The following is a 19,466-nucleotide window of genomic DNA, read 5'->3' as shown; positions in this document are numbered from 1 at the left end:
CCAACAAGCAGTTGAGTCAGATGCAGATATCTGCACCCAACCAATGGACAGAAGCTGCTGACCCCTGTGGTTGAAACAGGGAAAAGCTGGAAGAAGCTATGGAGGAGAATGCCCCTGTAGGAGGACCAGCAGTCTCCATTAGCCTGGACGCCCGAGATCTCCGATACTGGATCACCAACCAGGCAGCACACACAGCTGAGATGAGGCCTCCAACACATACACAGCAGAGGACTTCCAGGTCTGGGTTCAGTCAGAGAAGATGCACCTAACCCTCAAGAGACTGGAGGTCCCAGGGAGTGTGGGCAGGTCTGGTGGGGTGGGAAGTAAAGGGGACATTCTTGTGCAGATGGGGGTGGGGGGTAAGTGCGCGGGGGGGGGGGGTGTATGGGATGTGAAACAGTCAGAGGGTGGACCAGGAGGAGGATAAAATCTGGAGTGTAAAAAAAAAAGATTAAATAAAATAAAAAATAAAAATAAATCCAAATAAAGCAGACTGAACAAGTCACAAGGAGCAGACCAGTAAGCAGCACACCTCCATTGCTTCTGTATCAGCTCTCCCTCCAGGTTCCTGCCCTGATATTATTCAATGGCAGGCTGTGATGTGAAAAAGTAAGCAAAATACCCCCCCCAAGTTACATACAGGCATAATGTTTTATCACAGCAATAGAAACCCTGACTAAGGCAATACCTACTCATAGCCATTTAGTAGCTGTCTTAGATGTCAGTACAGAACAAATAATTCCATTCTATCTGCTGTTTTGGGAACCTTGAGAGGGTGGGTAAAAGCTTCACGGATATCAGGGAGACTCATGTATTCATTCTAATGTCTAATCAAATACATAGAGTCACTATTTTCCCCACTACTGATAGTCTTGGCATAAGCAAAATGTATGTGACTCCTTTTACAAGAGATAACAGCATTAAAAGTTTTTGCATTCGGCCATCAACAAAAGGAATGATCCTCTGATTGCAGCATGCCATGTTACCAGACTTTCTTTAGGAAACTGCTAAAATGTAGGCAAATTCTATATAATAACTTTGAAGTTCATATATATACGTACATATATATATATGAACTTTATATACGTGTATGTATATATATTCAACTATAGTTAGGCAGATATCATACTCAAAACGCACACAAACAAAGAGGCAAATTTATGTTTACAAGGAGCAAGACAGGGTCAATTCATCAACCAGCTATAAAATAAGTGCCTTGTAACAAAGGAGATAATAATTAAAGCAATACAGAAAACCACTTTTAAATTCTAACTTACTGTTTCAACAAACTAGAAGGAACTTCCAATAGTTATTAAACTGATAATATGTTAAATAACATATTAAAGAATTAATAAGCTATAATTTACTGAAGTATTTAAATTATTGAGTCAAATTTGAAAATTAGTAAGTAATTAAGACCAGCTTTAAAATTTGTTTTTATATAATGGAATATAAATGAATAAAATATAACAGAAGAATGTTTCTAGTAAAATGGGAAAAAATGAATGAGAAGAAAAGCCTTAACTTACAAACGATGCAGCACACATAACTCACTATCACTTCCATTCCCAAAGAGATAATAAATCACACCCACTTTTAAAGACATGAAAACGACTGTCGACGGTGCCTACCATGTATGATGGTAAGACTTTCAGTGTCCCTGGCTCAGGGCGGTGTGTGAAAGGGCCTTCAAGGACCCCTCGCCTAAGCATATGCAGTAGCAGCTTTGCATACAGGTTTCGATTCTTCCTGCCCATGAGTCCTGCTCCTGTTCCTGAGGGCTCACACAGCTTTCTGATCCAAAGAGCACACCTCTGCCGTTCTGTAAGTACATAAGAACTATGTGAAACCCAATGTTTCAGTCATAATGCATAAATTACAAAGGCATATATAAGCGCCTACTGTAATCTAGAGCAGGATCAGCCAACTTCAGTAAAGGGCCCAACTTTAACCTTTCAAGGCCATGTGATTTCTAGCTTAGCTTACTCTAGCCGTCTTACCAAGAAAGCATTAATAAACCATGTACAAGCAAATGGCTACATTTTAATAAAACTTTACAACAACAAATGGGTGTGGGCTGGAAAACAGACTATACTGCCAGTCTAGAGTTTACCTTCATTATTATTGCAGTTAGGCAACGCAAATGTGGATACATATTTTAATAAAAATAAGACTCCTATAATCTATCTTTGAAAGTTAAGAAAAATCTTTGAATACTATCAAACATGCTTTTAGGTAAAAATTTGTTGTAATTTTATATCAATAAAATTACTTTTGACACAGTGAAAAAGCCATTCCTACCTCCTAACTATATAAACACAGAGAAATAAAGCACAGTCTCTGACTGCTAAGCAGTACACATCATCTCCAAAATTAAATCCAAACATTTTATCTATTAAAGCCAATAATTTCAAGGGATTTGAGGCTGATTTAAGGCTTTCTTTTACTATCTCTAAAATAATTGAGTACTATTTATGTGTAATTTCATGAAATAATTATCCTTTTAAAAAAATCTACCTAAAACTGTAGCAGTTTAATCCACATATAATGACCCACGGAGTGTATTATCTTGCTGTAACACAGGATTTGTTAAGTCTCATGAACACTACTCTGATATTTTTGTCAGTCTAACTCAACTTGTGGATTACATATATTATACAAATCACTAATCTTTTGGCTTATAAAGGTCACGTTCATTTATTATTTTGTCTAAAAAGAAAAACCACTAAGGCTGGATTTACCACTTTGTAATCTCACCACAGGTATAAGAGGTAGGTCTTTTATTAAAAGTATATATTTTTGCTTTGAAAATTATATGACCACCAAACAAACTTTATGAATACCCAGTGTACTTTATACAAAAAGAAAATACAGAACTGGAACTGATAAGCTTGAGCGAGTAGTTGAAAACTGTGTTTTCTTCATGTCTTACACCAAACTGACGTCTTCATTATATTTGGTGCACACACTACGGCACGACTTGACTCATGGAGAGCTTGACTCTCTATTAAAATGGAAGACAGGCCCACTGTCAGATCTAGCTATAAGATGAGATGCACTGGGACAAATTTCTAGTTCTCAAAAAGGATATGAACTCCTACATGTTCATTATGAAGTAGTAAAAGAGGGTCATGAATGTTACATAGAGACGATGTGTTTGAACCTAAGGATATATTTAAGCAATTCTACATACCTAAAATCTATTTTTAAAAGAAGACAAAATATGAGAATGGTTTGATTTGAGATACATTTATAATAGGAAATTCTAGTATAAAATTTCTTAACTGGCAGATGCAAGACCAAAAAGAAGTAAAATGTAGTAATTATAAAGTTATGGAATCAAAGTAGATGTCCATCTGTGAGGAAATGAATAAAAAATGTTATGTTTATACAGTATGATTTTACTCAGATATAAAAAAAATCATGGTATCTATAGGAAAATGAAATGAACTACAGATTATTATGTTAAGCAAAACAAACCAGATTCAGAAAGACAAATATCACATATTTTATCTCATACACAAAATCTAGACTTAAAAGAAGAGGCCATGGAACTGAGAAGGGATAAGGAAAAGCATTAGTAGGGAGGGAGGCAAGAAAGAATAATAAAGGGAACAGCCCGAGCAAATACAGTGTTCATAACAGGTACGAAAATGTCATCATGAAACCATTATTTTGTACAACTGATATGTGATAATTTTTAAAAGGTAGTGACTATCAGAAGAGGATATAACACAGATGTGTCATTACACACTATCTGAAGTCATCTTGGTCAGCCCATGTGAAGGGACTTGAAGCTGTGATATGAGAGAACAACAGAAAAAAGGGAAGGCTAAGGACCAGCAAGGGAGGAAAAGAAGCAGAAGGCAGTTAAAGGGAAGGCCAGAGAAGGCTGCAGGCTCCAGAACACTGACTGAGCAGACTGTATCATTTCTATGTCACACTGTCTCTCAATGCAGCCCCTTGTGCTGTCTATAGTATTAAGTTAGCACCTCACTTTGGATATAAGTCTACTTAGAGATCTCGTGGAAATGAGAACTTGGAAGCCATAGCTTCTTAGCCCCACTCCACACTCCCTACTCAATGTCTACCAAACCTGAATTTCCCTCACAGTCAGTATGACCCCACAGCTTAGAGATGACCTTAAACCCCTAAATTCTATTAAACTACCCGTTGATGCTTTAAATATCTGTGAATCACTATTATGTAACAAGGATTCTCATCCAAAACTAGAGATAATAGGACAGAAATGAGAAGTAGGACCACAACAAAAATCATTTGTAGTTGATCGTACAGGTTAATCAGAGGTCAACAGTGTCGTCATGAAATGCGTGACATTACAAGGGAGGAGGAGAAGGAAGACAGTGAAGAGACAGAAGTCCCTAACTTTACGATCCCGTGCTTTACCTCAGGAGACATGGCGCTGCATCACAACAGAGTAAAGCCAACGTTTAGAGGACACTGCACTCAAGTTTTCTTTATGCTGGGACAGCTCAAAGTAAACAATCCTACAGCCGTGGTAAAAACTAGAATTCAGGCAAGTTTAGTTCCATTTTGACAGCTCACTTGTGTAACAGTTAATCTCGATTGGAGATACTGAGATTCACCATGGAAACACATTCCTGGATGAGTTTATGAGGGTGTTTCCAGAAAGATATAACTGAGGAAGACCCGTGCTATGGGAGGGCAGCACTACTCCAAGGGCTGGAGGACCCTAACAGGATAAAAGGGAAGGCAGGCTGAAGGGGTAGCCACTGCTCTCTTCCACCTGCCTGTGGAGTCAGTGTGACCAGTTGACTCAAGCCTCTGCCACCATGCCCTCCTACCCTGACAAGCCCTACTCTCAGACTGTGAGCCACGAGTTTCTTAAGTTGCATCTGACAGATATTTTGTCATAGCAAAGATAAAATAATTATTAGCTAATATAACAGGTCAGATTAAATAATATTATTTTTAATTTGAATCTAACTTCAGCTAGATAAGCTGGCCCATGCATATAATCCAAGCACTAGGAAAGTTGAGGTAGTTAGATTGCCATATATTGGAGAATATCCTGGGCTACATAGTGAACACCAGTCCAGCCAGAGCTACATAGCAAGAATATCTCAAAAAGAAGTCAAAGTCTAGTTTCAAATAAATTTCAAACAAAACAATCTTACCTGACCTGTGGGGTAATTTTAGAACAAAGGGTTTCATATCTACCACGAAGTGATCAAATTCTGCATCTAGCTTCTCCCATTTTTCTTCTTCACTTCCCATTTCCATACTCCTATCTGTGAAAGAATTAAAATTAAGCATTAAGCATCTGTGGGAGGTAAGCCATGAAACTGTGATTAAAATACATTAAAGAAAACGTGTCAGTTAAACACCAGTCCTCCTTAAATTGACTGCTATACTCAGGGAATTCCAATCAAAACTCAGGCACATTGGCTATAAATACAGACATGCTAATTCTAAAATGTACGAAAACGTGATAGAATCAGCATAGCAGCAACAATTTTGAAGAGGCGAAAAGTTGGAGGGTTCAGATCACCTATTGTAGAATGTGCTGCAGACTCAAGACCAAACAGACCAGGAAAACAGGACAGGGAGCACAAAGTGAACCAATACAAATCTGGACCTCTGATTTTAAACAAAGGCATACTCAAAGAGAAATGACAATTTTTATAACAATGCTATAACAATAATGCTATACTATATATGTAAATTAACTCCAAATTAATAGTGGACCTAAGTGTAAACTGTAAAAAATGAAAATAAAAAAAATCCCCGTGACGTTACTAAGGCAAAAATAGAATTATCTACAAAATAAAAAACTGTAACACAATATTGGACGTCGTACCACACACACCACACACCAAAAAGGAAAAAAAAAAGTCCTGCAGACTTTGATCTGTGAAGACTCTATTAAGATACTGCGAAAATAAACTAGAGACCAGGGGGAAATGCTTGCAAGTCCTGAAATCATAAACAACTTCAATCAGAGGACATGTGCGGCTGCAGGAGTGTGCAGAGCTGTGAGTGCTGTGTGCTGTGAGGTCCTGGGCTCAACACCCAGCACAGAACGAAATTCCAACTAATAAGGAAACTGAGTAACTCTCACCATTTAGCCATAAGAATGAGAATATGCAATAAAAATGCTGCAAGGGTCATCTCTCTGACAACAATCGGTTGTATATTTCAAAAGAGAGTAAAGAGGGAGAAATCAATAAATCTGAAGTGATGGTTATACCAACTACTGGGTCACTGCAGATTGTATACACGACTTCAAATACAGTACTGAACCCTCCAAGCATGTCCAACTTCTAGGTGTCAGTTCACGTTATTTCTTCAACATTGATCCCTTCACCAGAGAAATATAAACAATGACAATTATGCACATGAAAATATGTTCAACCAAAACCATACTGCAATACCCCAACACCACAGGAGGACAGCCAGAATGCAGGCGAGCGATGCAAAGTGCTGGTGAGGATGGAGAACACAGAACGCTTGTGTATTGCTGGCCAGAGAGTGAAATGACAGGGACATTCTGGAATAACTTGCCAGTATCCTTCAAAGCTAGTCCTGCACTTACCATACAACCAAAGAAATCTCAAGTAAAATGCAAAATCTATATTGACACAAAGAATGCAGATGTGGTACTTAGAGTAGCTTTTTAGAAAAATCAACCATGGAAATAGCCAACAAATTGTAGTGTAATCATGGATACTAACATGGCAACCAAGAATGAACCAACATAAATAAACGACTCCAGGGGAAGGAAACGGCTGTGTGCTAAGTCCGCTGCTATGGAGTCCTAGAAAGGAAAAAACTTCAATAGTGAGAAGAGTCAATGGTTCATAGAGGTCATTAGTGAAGGACAGTCTGAATAGAGAGAAACAAGTGTCAGAAAGAAAAAAACCCACTAGGGGTGCTTAACCAACAGTTCTGTATATGAATTGCAGAAGAGACTGAGAAATCTGAACTACGAAAATTCAGTGAACTGTATATACCAAAATCTTAAAATTCTGTAATTCCCCTTAAACTTCTAAAAATATTCTTTGTATATATTAAATATATAATTGAGGTAAAACTGACAACAGCAGAAACAAAATATCTTATATTAAAATATGTCCAGAAGATGTCGAGATGGCTCAGTTACTAAAGAGCTTATTGCTCTATAAGTATGGGGACCTGAGTCTGGATCACTCACATAAAGTTTCCAGGCACAGTCACAGGTGCCTGTAATCCTCCTGCAATGGAGGCAGAGCCTGGTGGGTTCCTGGAACTCACAGGTCACCCAGTATACCTACCCAACAGATGAGCACCAGGTTCAGGGAAGTCTCTGTCTCAAAAGATACGGTAAAAAGAGGATGAAATGGTCTACACACACCCACACTCAGACACACTCACACACACTCAGACTCAGACACACTCAGACACACACACACTCAGACACACACACTCACACACACACACACATCCAACCCTTACCTGCCACACAAGCATGTAATGCCATAACTCAGAATACTCAATGCCTGCCTGGGTTACAGTGTGGCCTCAAGGCAAGCTTGGAAATTTTATACAGACTTTTGTCTCCAGATAACAGGTAAAAGGTATAGAGAACACAGTACTTGTCTAGCATATCTGAAACCTAGGTTCAATCTACAAAATCTAAAAAAAATTAAAGTGTGTATATGTGTGTGTGCGCGCATGCAGGCGTGTATGCATGCATGTACATGTTCATGTGCATCAGTTCAAACCACAAAACTGAAGAAAAAGGAAAAAAAGAAAAATGCATCCATAATCAATATGTCCACTTAAAGGCTATATTTACATAATATATAACAAGGCTATATTTACATAATATATAACAACCAATTTGTCACATATTTAATTTATAAACTATAGGCTGGGGGGGGTCTATTCTGCCTTAAAAGCCATCTTGTTCCACAGCTTAACTATTCCCTACAAAAGGACCATCTGTCCTGCCTTTCAGATTCACCTCATTTCCTTCACAGCCATGAGTGGGAACTATGGTCTCACTACTGCACATACATATGTGTTTTATTTTCTCCACCCAATACTACCTAGAAGGGAAAACACTGGCTGAGATCCCTGCCTCCACCTCCCAACTAGTGTTCCTCCAACTTCAGCCCCCAAAGTCACCCTCTTTGGGACCTCCGATCTCCTGGCTACATCTCTTGCTTTCCAGTCCCATTACAAACACTCCATCTGCTATCAGCACCCCAAGTGCTCACTTGCGCCTCCCTCCTTTCTGTTCCTCAGTCTCCCACCTCCACCTTGGAGCGCTTCTTCCCACTTGGCCATACTGCAAGCCCTTGATTCCCCAGCTGTATCTCCCTATCCAAGGAGCAACCAAAGAAGGATGGCAGTGCCTTGGAGTTAGGTAGCTCTCATCCACGCTAATGGGAACTTTGAAGAGTTTGCTTTTCCTCAGTCCACAAAGCAACTTTTAAAACTTAATATACATATTAATGAAATGCAACTCTTCTCTCAGTTGAAGGGGAAAAAACTTAGTTAATAAAAAATAGATGGTAAGAGCCCTAGTAAACCGGTTCTCCTCTCAGCTCAGCCCTCTCTGAAAGGACACATCCTTACCGAAGTGCCTTGCCTCCATTCCCACAGCCCAGGCTGCAACACCTCCTCCTCCTCCCATTTATCAGCAGTTATCTCCTCTCCCTAGTTCCCATCCTTCCTCACCGGCTCCTTCCCTCGGTGCCCTCCCAGCCTAGCCTCCCTTTCCAGTCGGCTGGTGCTGCTCCAGCTCCGTCCTCCCTTCAGCTCTATCATGTACTGAAGGCTCTCAGGGTTCCCCATGATCCACTACTCTTACACTCAAACAGCTGTCTTCTGTCTGTCAGACACTTCTGCAGCACCTCGCCCTCCTTAGAACTCACCACTCCTAGAAATGCATCTTTGACTTCAATGGCTCCCTCCCTCCTGCACTGCATTTCTTGGCTGTTTCTCAATGGCTCCTTTCTCCAGGCAACACTAAGTCCAGATTCTGCCTTGGCCTTTCCTCAGTCTCCTTTTATTCTGACTTTCCCCCTTCTCGATGGGCAATCACAATCAGTCCTAGAACTACACGTTGTTTCCTTGGGTCATTCACCCTTAAATTGTATTGCTAACTCTACTCTCTCCTTGAAATTCCAACTCATATTTACAACAGCTTCCTGGACCTATTCCACAATGTCCTGTTTGCTATGAAGTCGTAAATCCCAAAGAAAACTCTACAATTTTCCCATATGCCTGGTGGTATCATCTATTTCACCTTCCTTCCTTCCATGTCAAGGTTTCCACTATCTAAACTCTCCATAAAACAACTAAGTTTAGGGACAAAACACCCAGAGATCCAGCTTCTCTATTCTCATTATACTCAGAAAACCCTGAACACCACTAACTAGTACACTACAATGACCCCATGACCTGCCTTCCAACGAGCCTTGTCTCTACCTCAGAAAAAAGTGAAGCTTATCATAACTATTTCAAAATCTCTCTACTGCCTACTACAAGATATTTTCCAAGCTCTATGTTAGCTGTGCAGATGTCTTCCCACTTAAGCCTACCTCTTACCACTCTGCCTGTCTAAACAAACCCACCAATGGACACTTTAACTCCCCAGTGTCACCACCGTTTTCTACCCATTCTTCAAACACTGACCTGGTTCTGCTCCTGATGCGAGGGTCTTTACAGACCTGCGTCAGATAAATGCAGCTCCCATGTCATTGCTGAGTGTACTAGTCCTACTTACCTCAGCACGCTGTTGCTCTCTTCTACTGTAAAAGGCATACATTTGTGTCACTACATTTACTATAAATCTGTCCATCATTTACATATTTTCTACATCTGGGGGAGACTCTTGGAAAGCAGGGGTCGTAACTTCACCTTAGTAAGCACCTCAAATGTTATCAAGTACATTAGGGCCAAAGAATTGATTGCTGCATAAACAGATCAATGTTCAACTTGCCTATGACTAATTGCCTTTTTGACAAATTGTTTGGGGGTCATACAAGTTTATGTGGGTGTACACAGTGATGTGGAATCTTGCATGTGATCCTTGATCACAATCCACATTAATTTTTGAGACAGGGCCTCTCACTAAACCTGGAGATCATTAATTCAGCTAAGCTGTCTGGCCATTGAGAACCAGAAATCTACCTGTGACCAGCATTACAGATCCACACCACCACATCTGGCTTTTACTCCAGTGCTGGGGATCCAAACTCAAGTCCTCATGCTTGAACAGCAGGCACTTTGCAGAGGATGTCATTTCCCCAGCCCCAAATGATTGGGTTTTAATGCTTCCATTCCGAACACCCAATAGTTCTTACAGGAATATTACATGTTCCCAATCCCACTTGCCAAAAATGGCCATCCTACTTTCTGTGTATCAGAAGAAGGAATGTTTTTCAATTTTAAGACATGGCTAGAGGGCTGGAGAGAAGACTCAGAGGTTAAGAGCACTGACTGCTCTTCCAGAGGTCCTGAGTTCAAATCCCAGCAACCACATGGTGGCTCACAACCATCTGTAAAGAGATCTGATGCCCTCTTCCGGTGTGTCTGAAGACAGCTACAGTGTACTCATACACAAAAGATAGATCTTTTTTTAAAAAAGGATATGGTAAAACTAAACTTTATTCAGGGGAGGCAGCTCTGTGGCAGAGTACTTACGCATAAATGAGACCCTGGTCTCAATTCTCAGTACTGCATAAATAATGAAATTAATTAATGAACTAATTTTTTTAAACTAAATAAATCAAGTAACTTGATTTAGATTTTATGACTAGTTGACTGGTTTGGAGGCATTGTGTTTGGTTTGTCTCATTTTAAATTCCTACAATATATTTGGTTATGTACTTGGTAAAAGTACAGTATAATATTATATAAAACACAGTACGCCAGCATACTAGGTATTAGAAAGTAAAGTTGAAAACAACTATTCAAATGGATAAGTAAACCAATGGAAACTGCTAGATCCAAAGCTTTAAGCACAGCTCTGCCCTAGATGTGCCTCCAGCTTCTACACCACGTCCATGTACTCAAATTCCTGCCTAAGCCTGTTGTTTGCTGTGGCCAAAGCAAAAAGATTGCTCATAATCACTAATTCTCAATAAATCCTTTGACCTTTGTGGAAATGTTAGTGTTTGATATAAGAGGAGACTAAAATTCAGCAGTTAAGTGACTCCCAAAACCGTAATTGCGCAAATCCCAGATTAAACTTCGGAAATCCCTAGCTCTTACGGCCATTATATCTGACCACTTAGCCATTTACATGAAAATCAGCAATATCTCCAACATAAAAAAAAGTAATTTGAATAGCAGACAGACTACTGGCATTGCTATCAGGATATGTAATAATTAAATCAAGTACTCAAAGAACATCACGAAAAACAAAAGCTGAGGAGAGACAGTTCAGTCAGGAAAGTGCTTACTAAAGGAGGAATGAACTTCTTTAGTAACCACCTAGGAAGCTTGGCCTAGTGAGGCACCAGAGAGGCAGACAGGTGGCTCCCTAGAGCTCACTGGCCAGCCTGCTAAGCCTAATGGGGAGCCCAGGTCCAAAGTGGGACAGTTCCTGAGAATATCTAAGGTCAAGTTTGACCCCTGGTCTTCAAATCTGTGTGCATGCCCATACCCACGCAAAAATAAGGCCGAAGTGATACCTGGTGAAGAAAAAAACCTGCTTTCCCTTGCCCCTAATCATTCTCCAACAACAAAAAAATATAAATTAACATTTCAATTTTGAAGGAATTCCTGCTACATAAATTATGTGCACATAAATTATGTCTTGCTATTGAAAAGGTTTTTATGCTATCCATCAGAACTTTAAATTTAAGGTATTAAAATGGAAAAATAAGGTCCAGGCATTGTGGCATATACCTTTGATTCCAGCGCTTGGGAGGCAGAAGCAGGCATATCTGTGAATTCAAGGCCAGCCTGGTCTACATTATGTGAATTCCAGCATAGCCAGAGCTATGGAGAAAGACCATGTCTCAAAAAGTTTTAAAAAAAAAAATACAAAACTGAAAAATAAGCAAAGCTCTATTTCTGGTTTAGGATTAAATTACTCACAGTATGCCTTTCACTGACATCAACTACAATGTGACTCCTATATATACAAAAGAAATAAAAAGGAATTCCTCAGAAGGAATAAAAGAGTTGGGTGGCTCTTCTTGTATATATATTCTGTATTTATACTGTATTTAACTCATCAGTCTCGCCTTTTTAAAAAACTCTGTTTCTTTGTGGACAGCTCTGAAATGGGCTAAGACCTTCTTAGGGTGCTCAGCTGCCACAGAAGTCAGCAAAACACCAGCAAACCACCAATATTAACAGCCTTCAAAATGAGACCCAACTAAGCCAAGAACACAGTTCATCCGCATAGCATGCGCCTTGCCAAGCACAATATATTCCTGGAAGTTTTGTAAAATGCTTTTTGTTCCAACAAATTACATTTTAAGTATATTGTGCAGAGTAATACAGAAGCCTTGAAATGTCCACAAATCGACAAGGGTTACCCAGGCACTATTTTTGCGGGTTACACATTTGGTTTTGTTGTTGTTGTTGTTGTTGTTGTTGTTTGGTTTTTTTTGACAGGAGCCTTCCCAGAAGACACCGGGTGCAGCTATGGGTGTCATAGCCGTATCCCGGCGAGCCCTCCAATGCACCTAACTTGATAGGAACAATTTTCGTTGTCCTTAACAGGCTTGAAGCTGGGACTTAACCGCGTGAAGGACCTGACCCAAATCCGGTAGGCAATCAGCTGGACCTGAACACAGAAAAAATTATCCTCCTCTCTGCTTTGCTCGGCACTGGGGAGGTGGTCACTGTGTAATGGGGTTCGCTGGCATTTTGCTTGCCTTTTCGATCTTACCTTCATTTATCTTTAAATAGTAAAGACAAGTCATAAAAACATCAGCACACTGATGGAGGTGTGGGGGGCAGGGTGCTCAGGAGGCAGAGGCAGGGGAATCTCTGTGAATTCCAGGCCAGTCAGGTCTACACAGTAAGACCCTGTCTCGAACACAAAAGAAAGGTCAGCTGTCCTAGTGACTTGTTCTCTGGATCACTACAAACACTGTATGTCTCCCCAAAGGGCCAGGACTCAGGGCTGGGTCCTTGCAAGCTCACTGTTCATCAGGACTTTCTCGGAGCCGGCCTGCAGTCTGATTCTCCTCCTCTGACTGGTCTGAGGGGACTTAAGAACTGCAGGGTCCGGTTCCCGGAGGTCACTTCCTCCGCCGGTGTGGGCACTGGGAGCGGCGCCGGCGTGGCCCACCCAGGCCCCGGCCGCTCTCCTACCTGCTCCAGGACACAGATCTCTTCTCACAACCGCAAGCCCCTACCTCAGGGCTCTGGGCTCTGCCATGCCGCCCGCCCAAACTTTTCTGAGAACTTTGCCTGGCCATCGTTCGGCTGCTGACCCCGCCGGGGCGCGCGCCACACAGGCCGCAAGCGCGGGTCCCGGGCCTGCGGGTGACACCCCTCCCCGGGCCAACCCGCACGCGAGGGGGCTCCATCCCGCGCAAAATTCCACTCAGAACCTGGCGGTAGGAGGGGAGAGGGAATTACTGATGGAAGGAACAAGAGAGAGAGAGAACCTGGCGCCACAACAAGCAAGCGGTCCACTCGGCCGCCGACGCCCCGCCGCCACAGCCGAACGGTTTCAAATCCTTGCGGGCCGTCCAGCAAACCAGGGGCGGAACTATCAAGCTTGCCTGTCCCGCCCCCTCGAGCTGCGGCTGGCATTCAACTCTGTTGCCATGGCGACGCCCCGGGGTACGTCTATCACGGCCCCGCAAGTCCGAGGGGGCGGGAATTTCCGCCCTTCCGGCAGTTGGCATGCCAGGGTCGGAGACTTCCCCCCTCGCTATTCCCCACCCTCCGGGAAATGGCCCGGGCAAGCAGCTCCGTTGCTATGGTAACTGTCTAGCCCAGTGCGCAGGCGCCCAGCGCGTGATTTAGCCTACCCTGCGGGTAACGGTTGGTTTCCAGGCTTAATCTTCTGTGATCCCTGGACTACACAGCGGACGCTGCAGTTTCCCGGCTTCTTACTCAGTAGTTTGTGAACACTTTAAAGATTGAGAAGAAAGAACAAGAAAAACTCAAAAGTGATGGAACTACTGGACAATAATTGGAAGAAAAGCCTGTCTTTTGAACAGACAGACATTTCACCGTTGAGTAAGTCCGAAGCAGGCAGAATTTACCCTTGATAGCTCACACAGAAGTGAATTATTCAGGACATGAAGCAGTATATTTTTATTTGCTATTTAGAACCATTATAAGTCTGAAAACACTAACCCTGCAAGATCCTGAACTGAAATTAAAGAGCTTTCTGTTTACCACTCTGTTCAGAATAGTACCATCAAGTGGGGGAAAGAATGTATTTTCCGCGCTTCCCAGGAAGTCTCGAGGACCTCGGGGCTGTCTACATTGCTGTGTAGTGGTGTTCTTTGATCTTGTATGTTTCTGGAAGCTCTGAACTGGGTGATTTAAAATACCAACAGAAACAAAATTTAAATCGTAAAGAACACCCCCTTAAATGAAATTCAGCGTGCCTGCCGCTGCTCTTCACCTAAGTTCACAACAGAATTCCTTCTGCAACAGAATCTTGGCGATTGACTCAGTGTGGTGCCAAGCCTCACAGAAGCACGGTTTGAAGCATATTCTCAAGTTTACCTAAGGAAAGTGGAGGAGTTGCTGGTTTGCAATTAGTTGTTTTCAGCCTCCAGAGGGAGACCATATTCTTTCAAGGTGCACTTTGGAATCCACCTCCCTGGAAGAGACAGCAATTGCTCATTGTTTCAGAGGCAGTTCATTGTTACAGAAGAAAGAATGCAGAATGCTTTCAAGAATATTTGGTTTCCCAAAGGATATTTGAACACACTGGCAGATGAGGAATGTCCCACAATCCAGACCATATGTACCAAGAATCAGATTGCAAAACCTGCATATGCAGAAACGAGACTAGTCAGAGACCACTCGTAAGAGGTGGCATTTTCTGATCAAAGGATGCGGATTTCCAAGTAGAAGAAAGAAATTCAAGAGGACTATAGTCACCATTCAGTGTGGCGACTATGGGCCGTAGCTCTATATTGAACCTTTTGAAAGGCCATTTTAATTTTATATTTATGTACAGAAAACTTAGCAGTGTACAATTAGCCGAGTTCAGTGGCAAGTTCTTTGGCCCCTGCCTTTTCCAGCCTGAAAATACAAACCATAGGTTTTGGACTGAGAACATTGTCACCCCAGTGGAGGCAGATCTCCTTGTTATGTGTCATTGTAATTGGTCCTGATTGCTTCCACCAGCTCAGCCAGTGTGATTTGTCTTATGAGTTAATCTGTGTGCAGACAACAGTAGTGCTTGTCTTCCTGTGGATCAGCCAACCCAGCCTGGACTTCTCTCTGATGATGCTGTAGGAGACCCCCATCTTGTGACACAGGGCAGGCAGGAAGAGCACCAGCCCACTGGCATCTACATTGTGTGCAATCACCAAGAGCAGAGCTTTCTTATTCTCTGCCAAATTAGTGACCTTAAAAGCTCCTCCTGGAAAGGCAGGGGTCTCTGAATGGGAACTTCCCTTTGCCAACAGCTTTCTTCTCAGCATGGCTGGCAGCCTCTGCTGCTTCTCCTGCTTCCTCTCTGCCCTACACTTGTGGGTAACCTTAAGCAGCTGGGTAGCTGTTTCACAGTCCAGGGCCTCAGACAACAGGTTAATAGCAGGAGGTACTTTGAGTTGCTTATAGAGGTTTTTTTGGGGGGGGTTGTTTTGCTGTTGCAGCTGGATGTATCGGGCCATTTGATAAAGGGGATCAGATTTCTCTTGGGTTGGATATCTTTCCAATGCTGAGCTTCTTAAGTCTTTTCTCAGAGGATTTGCCACTTTTTTTTTTTAAACCTCCTACTTCACGATGGTGGGACCAGGGCCATCTTCTTCCCCTTGACCTCTTTTGAGGAGGAGAGAGTTGTATATTGTATTCTTGAAAATTCAACTCAGGGTATATTGCTATAGTGCTCTCCTTGTAAAATAGGTAAGTACATAAAGCGATGTGTATGTGAGTTTTCTCAGTCCACGATGCATGTATATCTCAAACACCGTGTGGTACCAGTAAATGCACGTACAAAACTCAGCCACAGAGACAGCCCAGTGGGTAACTGAGTGCTTGTTTGGGTGTGAGGATCATGGCTCAGTTCTCCCACCAGGTGGGTATAGTTCCCGCCCATAATTCCCGCACTCAGAAGGTATGGATAGTACCCCATAGCAAAATGGATAGTGAAGCAAGTTCTACAGATAAGCTCTGGGTTCAAATGAGACAGCCCGCCTCATGTGAATAAAGGAGAGAGTGATCAAGAAAGACTCCCAATATCAGCCCTTAAGCGCGCGCGCGTGCGCGCGCGCACATACACACACACACACACCTACAAATGTGTATATACACGTGCAGTCACATCACATATTTTCCACAGAGGGGGAGGAACAAAGGAAAAATGTAATTAAGTCAAGTTCATAGCAGAGGAAATGAGGGAAGGAATTTTACTCCCTCAATATCTACCCTCAAATCTCTCCAAAAATAACTCTTGGAAAATATTAATGGAAATCAGAGTTATGATGGCTCATTTTTCTTTTCTTCAGTATTTTGAGGCCAAGGTTTCAAAACCTTGAACGTGAGTTTGTCCAGTGTGAGTGATAAACACCCTGAAAAGACAAGACTCAAAACTAAATGTTACAGACTTTGACTCACTGTAATGGACCATCAATCACTTCCACTCTTGGAATAATCAAGAATTAGCTACCAACAGATGGAGTTTTAACTTACTAAGCTATGAATTTTCAATTGCATCTGTTTTCAGATCTCTGTCCATGCTATTGTAGGTAAACTGGAAAATGCTGGGATGTTTAAAAAAGGAAATTGACATAATTTTACCATTAAAAAGTAGCCAAGGTCAGCATGTACACATTTATACATATGTTCAAATCCTCTACAATCATTTCTAAACATAACCTTATTGCCCTATCACATGGATATAACAATTTAATTTTCTCCTATAGTTACTAATTCCGGTTCTTAGAATATTTCAGTAAGAAAATCTTTGTTGTAGTCTTAGTTGTCAGTGTATAAGAGATTTGTTTCTCCGGTTGTGGTAGTGCACACCTTTAGTCCCAGCACTTGGGAGGCAGAGACAGGAGGATCACTGTGAGTTTAAGGCCAGCCTGGTCTACAAAGTGAACTCCAGGACAGCCAGGGCTGTAACACAGAGAAATGCTGTCTTCAAAACAAACACAAAAAAGATTTATTTCATATATATGTAGGCACTTGTATGTGTTGTGTTTGTGCAGGCATGTGTGTCCGTGTGGCAGTCAGAAGTCAACGGCAGGTGCCTTTCTCCATTGCTTTCCATCTTTTTGAGAGAGCCCCTCACTGCATCTAGAACGTGCGGCTTGTATGGCCCAAGATGCTGTGTCTACTTCCTGCCTTCCCCCACTGACCCCATCCTGGGGTTATAAGTCACTGTGCCTGGCTTTTATATGGTCACTGGGGATCAAACGTAGGTCCCTGTGCTTTCAAGAACTTGCTTTATTGACTAAGTCATCATTCCAGCCCATGTAAGAGATTTTCAATGGACATAAAAAAGCAATCTAGCCTTCCTCCCAAATTACTCATTAATATTATTTTGCAAATCTGTAAGACATGCAGCAGTCTGAGAGAGAGTGTCAGAGTCACATTAACAGCTTTTTGGATCTGTACAAATTTTATCTTTAAAAAATATATCACTTTTTAATTAGCATTTGCTACTCTTTGAAAATGCTAATGTTTCCTATTAGCCCTTTTTAGTCTTCTAGAGTCTGGTAGAATGTCTTCTGCTCCTGGTTCACTTTGAGGAATTTGACATGATATAATGTGGTGGTTGGAATGAGAATGGTCCCATAGGCTCATATATATGAATATGTGGTTCCCAGTTGGAGGATTATCAGGAAGAATTAGGAGGTGTGGCCTTGTTGGAGGAGGTGTGGCCTTGCTGGAGGCTGTGTGTCACTTGAGCCAGGGGAGCTTGAGCTTTCAAAAGCCCAGGCTGCCAGGCCCAGTCTCTCAGCCTGTTCCCTGTGGATCAGCACATAAAGCTCTCAGCTACTCCAGCACCATGAGTGCCTCTATATTCCCCAGCATGATGATGGTGTGCAAACAAGTCCCAAATTAAATGTTTTCTTTCATAGGAGTTGCCTTGGTCACAGTGTCTCTTCACAGCAGCAGAACAGTAACAAAGACAGATTAACAAAGATCTTCCACGGTTTTAAAATTTAACTATCAGTGGCTCTGTACACCTTTTATGTAAAGCTGGTAGTTTATACAATGAAATTTTAGTCATATCAGAACAGCCCCATAACCAGTAAAGTCCTTAAATTGGATGGGAAATGACTCAGAACTTTCTATTTAGAGACCACAAAAGTATAAATTTCACCACAAATGGGTGAAGTTTAAAGAGAACAGAAAGGAAAAGGCATTTTTTCTGTTCCTCATTAATAACAATTGAAAAGGTCACTACCTTTAGTACAGTACTCTGGGCTCCTTAATTTAAACCAGAGCTAAGCATTATTCCCGATTCTATTCCTTTTAACCCAACGTCTTGGAGAAACTCATGCTAAGAGTTCTTAACAGAAAATCCTGGTTCCACTTCCGGCCTCCAGAGGTCTCCATGTCACCCTCGGCCAGTGTTGGAACAAAGAGCAACCAGTTAGCAAGGCACACTCCAGTCTGCTCTGCACAGTGATCTTACCTGCCCTCCGGGGACACTAGGCTGCAAAATCCCCCGCTTTCCAACACAGCTACGTCCAGCAAGCTACGTGGGGGGGGGGGGGGGGGAATCAGACCTCAACCGGATGTACAGCCTCCAGTCAAAGACCAAAGCTCTGAAGTCTGTGTTCTGAGGCTCCTTCGCGACGTGAGGCAGAAGTTAGACGACTTCTCTAGCTTCCTTACGGAGCAACTGACAAGGATGGCGCATATGGAAAATTTTGCTCAGCACCTGACACGAGGACATTTCAATTTCTTCCCCACGTCTTTGTGAACACTGAGACCCAATGCGACTGCTCATATTGTCTGCTAACTTTACTGTATCTGTAGGCACAAAACCCAGGCTGGTGGGCGTGCCTGTGGGAATTTTCCTAAACCGAGTATTTGAAGCAGGACACTCACCCTAAATCTGGAAGAAAGCTAGATTTTCTCTGTCTGCCCTTGTTCTCCATGGAAAATTCATCTATCCAGTTGCTGAGGCATTCCTTTGCCTGGATTAGGACCAACTTCTTCAGGAGTCCAATGTAGACTGACGACCAGCAGCTCTCCAGGGATCTTCTAGGACTACTGAGACTTCCAGCCCCCTGGACTGAACAATCAAATTCTCAGCCTTTGCATCACAAGGCAGCCATTGTTGGACTCCCCAGAGGACAGCCTGTAGGCCAGTC

At 42.1% G+C, this 19,466-nt stretch overlaps 1 protein-coding gene across 11 annotated transcripts in view; it reads right to left on the bottom strand.

Annotated features, from left to right (window-relative positions):
- Positions 1 to 13,837, bottom strand: part of Cep112 (centrosomal protein 112) — a 467,050-nt gene extending 453,213 nt beyond the window's left edge. For 3 of the 11 annotated variants that reach the window (XM_039085646.2, XM_039085651.2, XM_039085648.2), the window contains exons 1-3: positions 13,608 to 13,822; positions 5,160 to 5,273; positions 1,632 to 1,822 (exon numbers count right to left, since the gene is read on the bottom strand). In XM_039085646.2, coding sequence (XP_038941574.1) covers positions 1,632 to 1,822; positions 5,160 to 5,273; positions 13,608 to 13,755 — 453 coding nt within the window. In that variant the 5' untranslated portion in view covers positions 13,756 to 13,822. Of the gene's footprint in view, positions 1 to 1,631; positions 1,823 to 5,159; positions 5,274 to 9,666; positions 13,544 to 13,607 lie in introns of those variants that run through there. The other 8 variants (XR_005489758.2, XM_063268762.1, XM_039085653.2 and 5 more) reach the window with 7 other exon arrangements.
- Positions 13,838 to 19,466: the final 5,629 nt, after the last annotated feature.

The sequence above is a fragment of the Rattus norvegicus genome, chromosome 10 (assembly GCF_036323735.1).
Source record: "Rattus norvegicus strain BN/NHsdMcwi chromosome 10, GRCr8, whole genome shotgun sequence".
Taxonomy (NCBI): Eukaryota; Metazoa; Chordata; class Mammalia; order Rodentia; family Muridae; genus Rattus; species Rattus norvegicus.
Note: the sequence above shows the minus strand (reverse complement) of the source record. Positions and strands in the feature narration are given on the sequence as shown.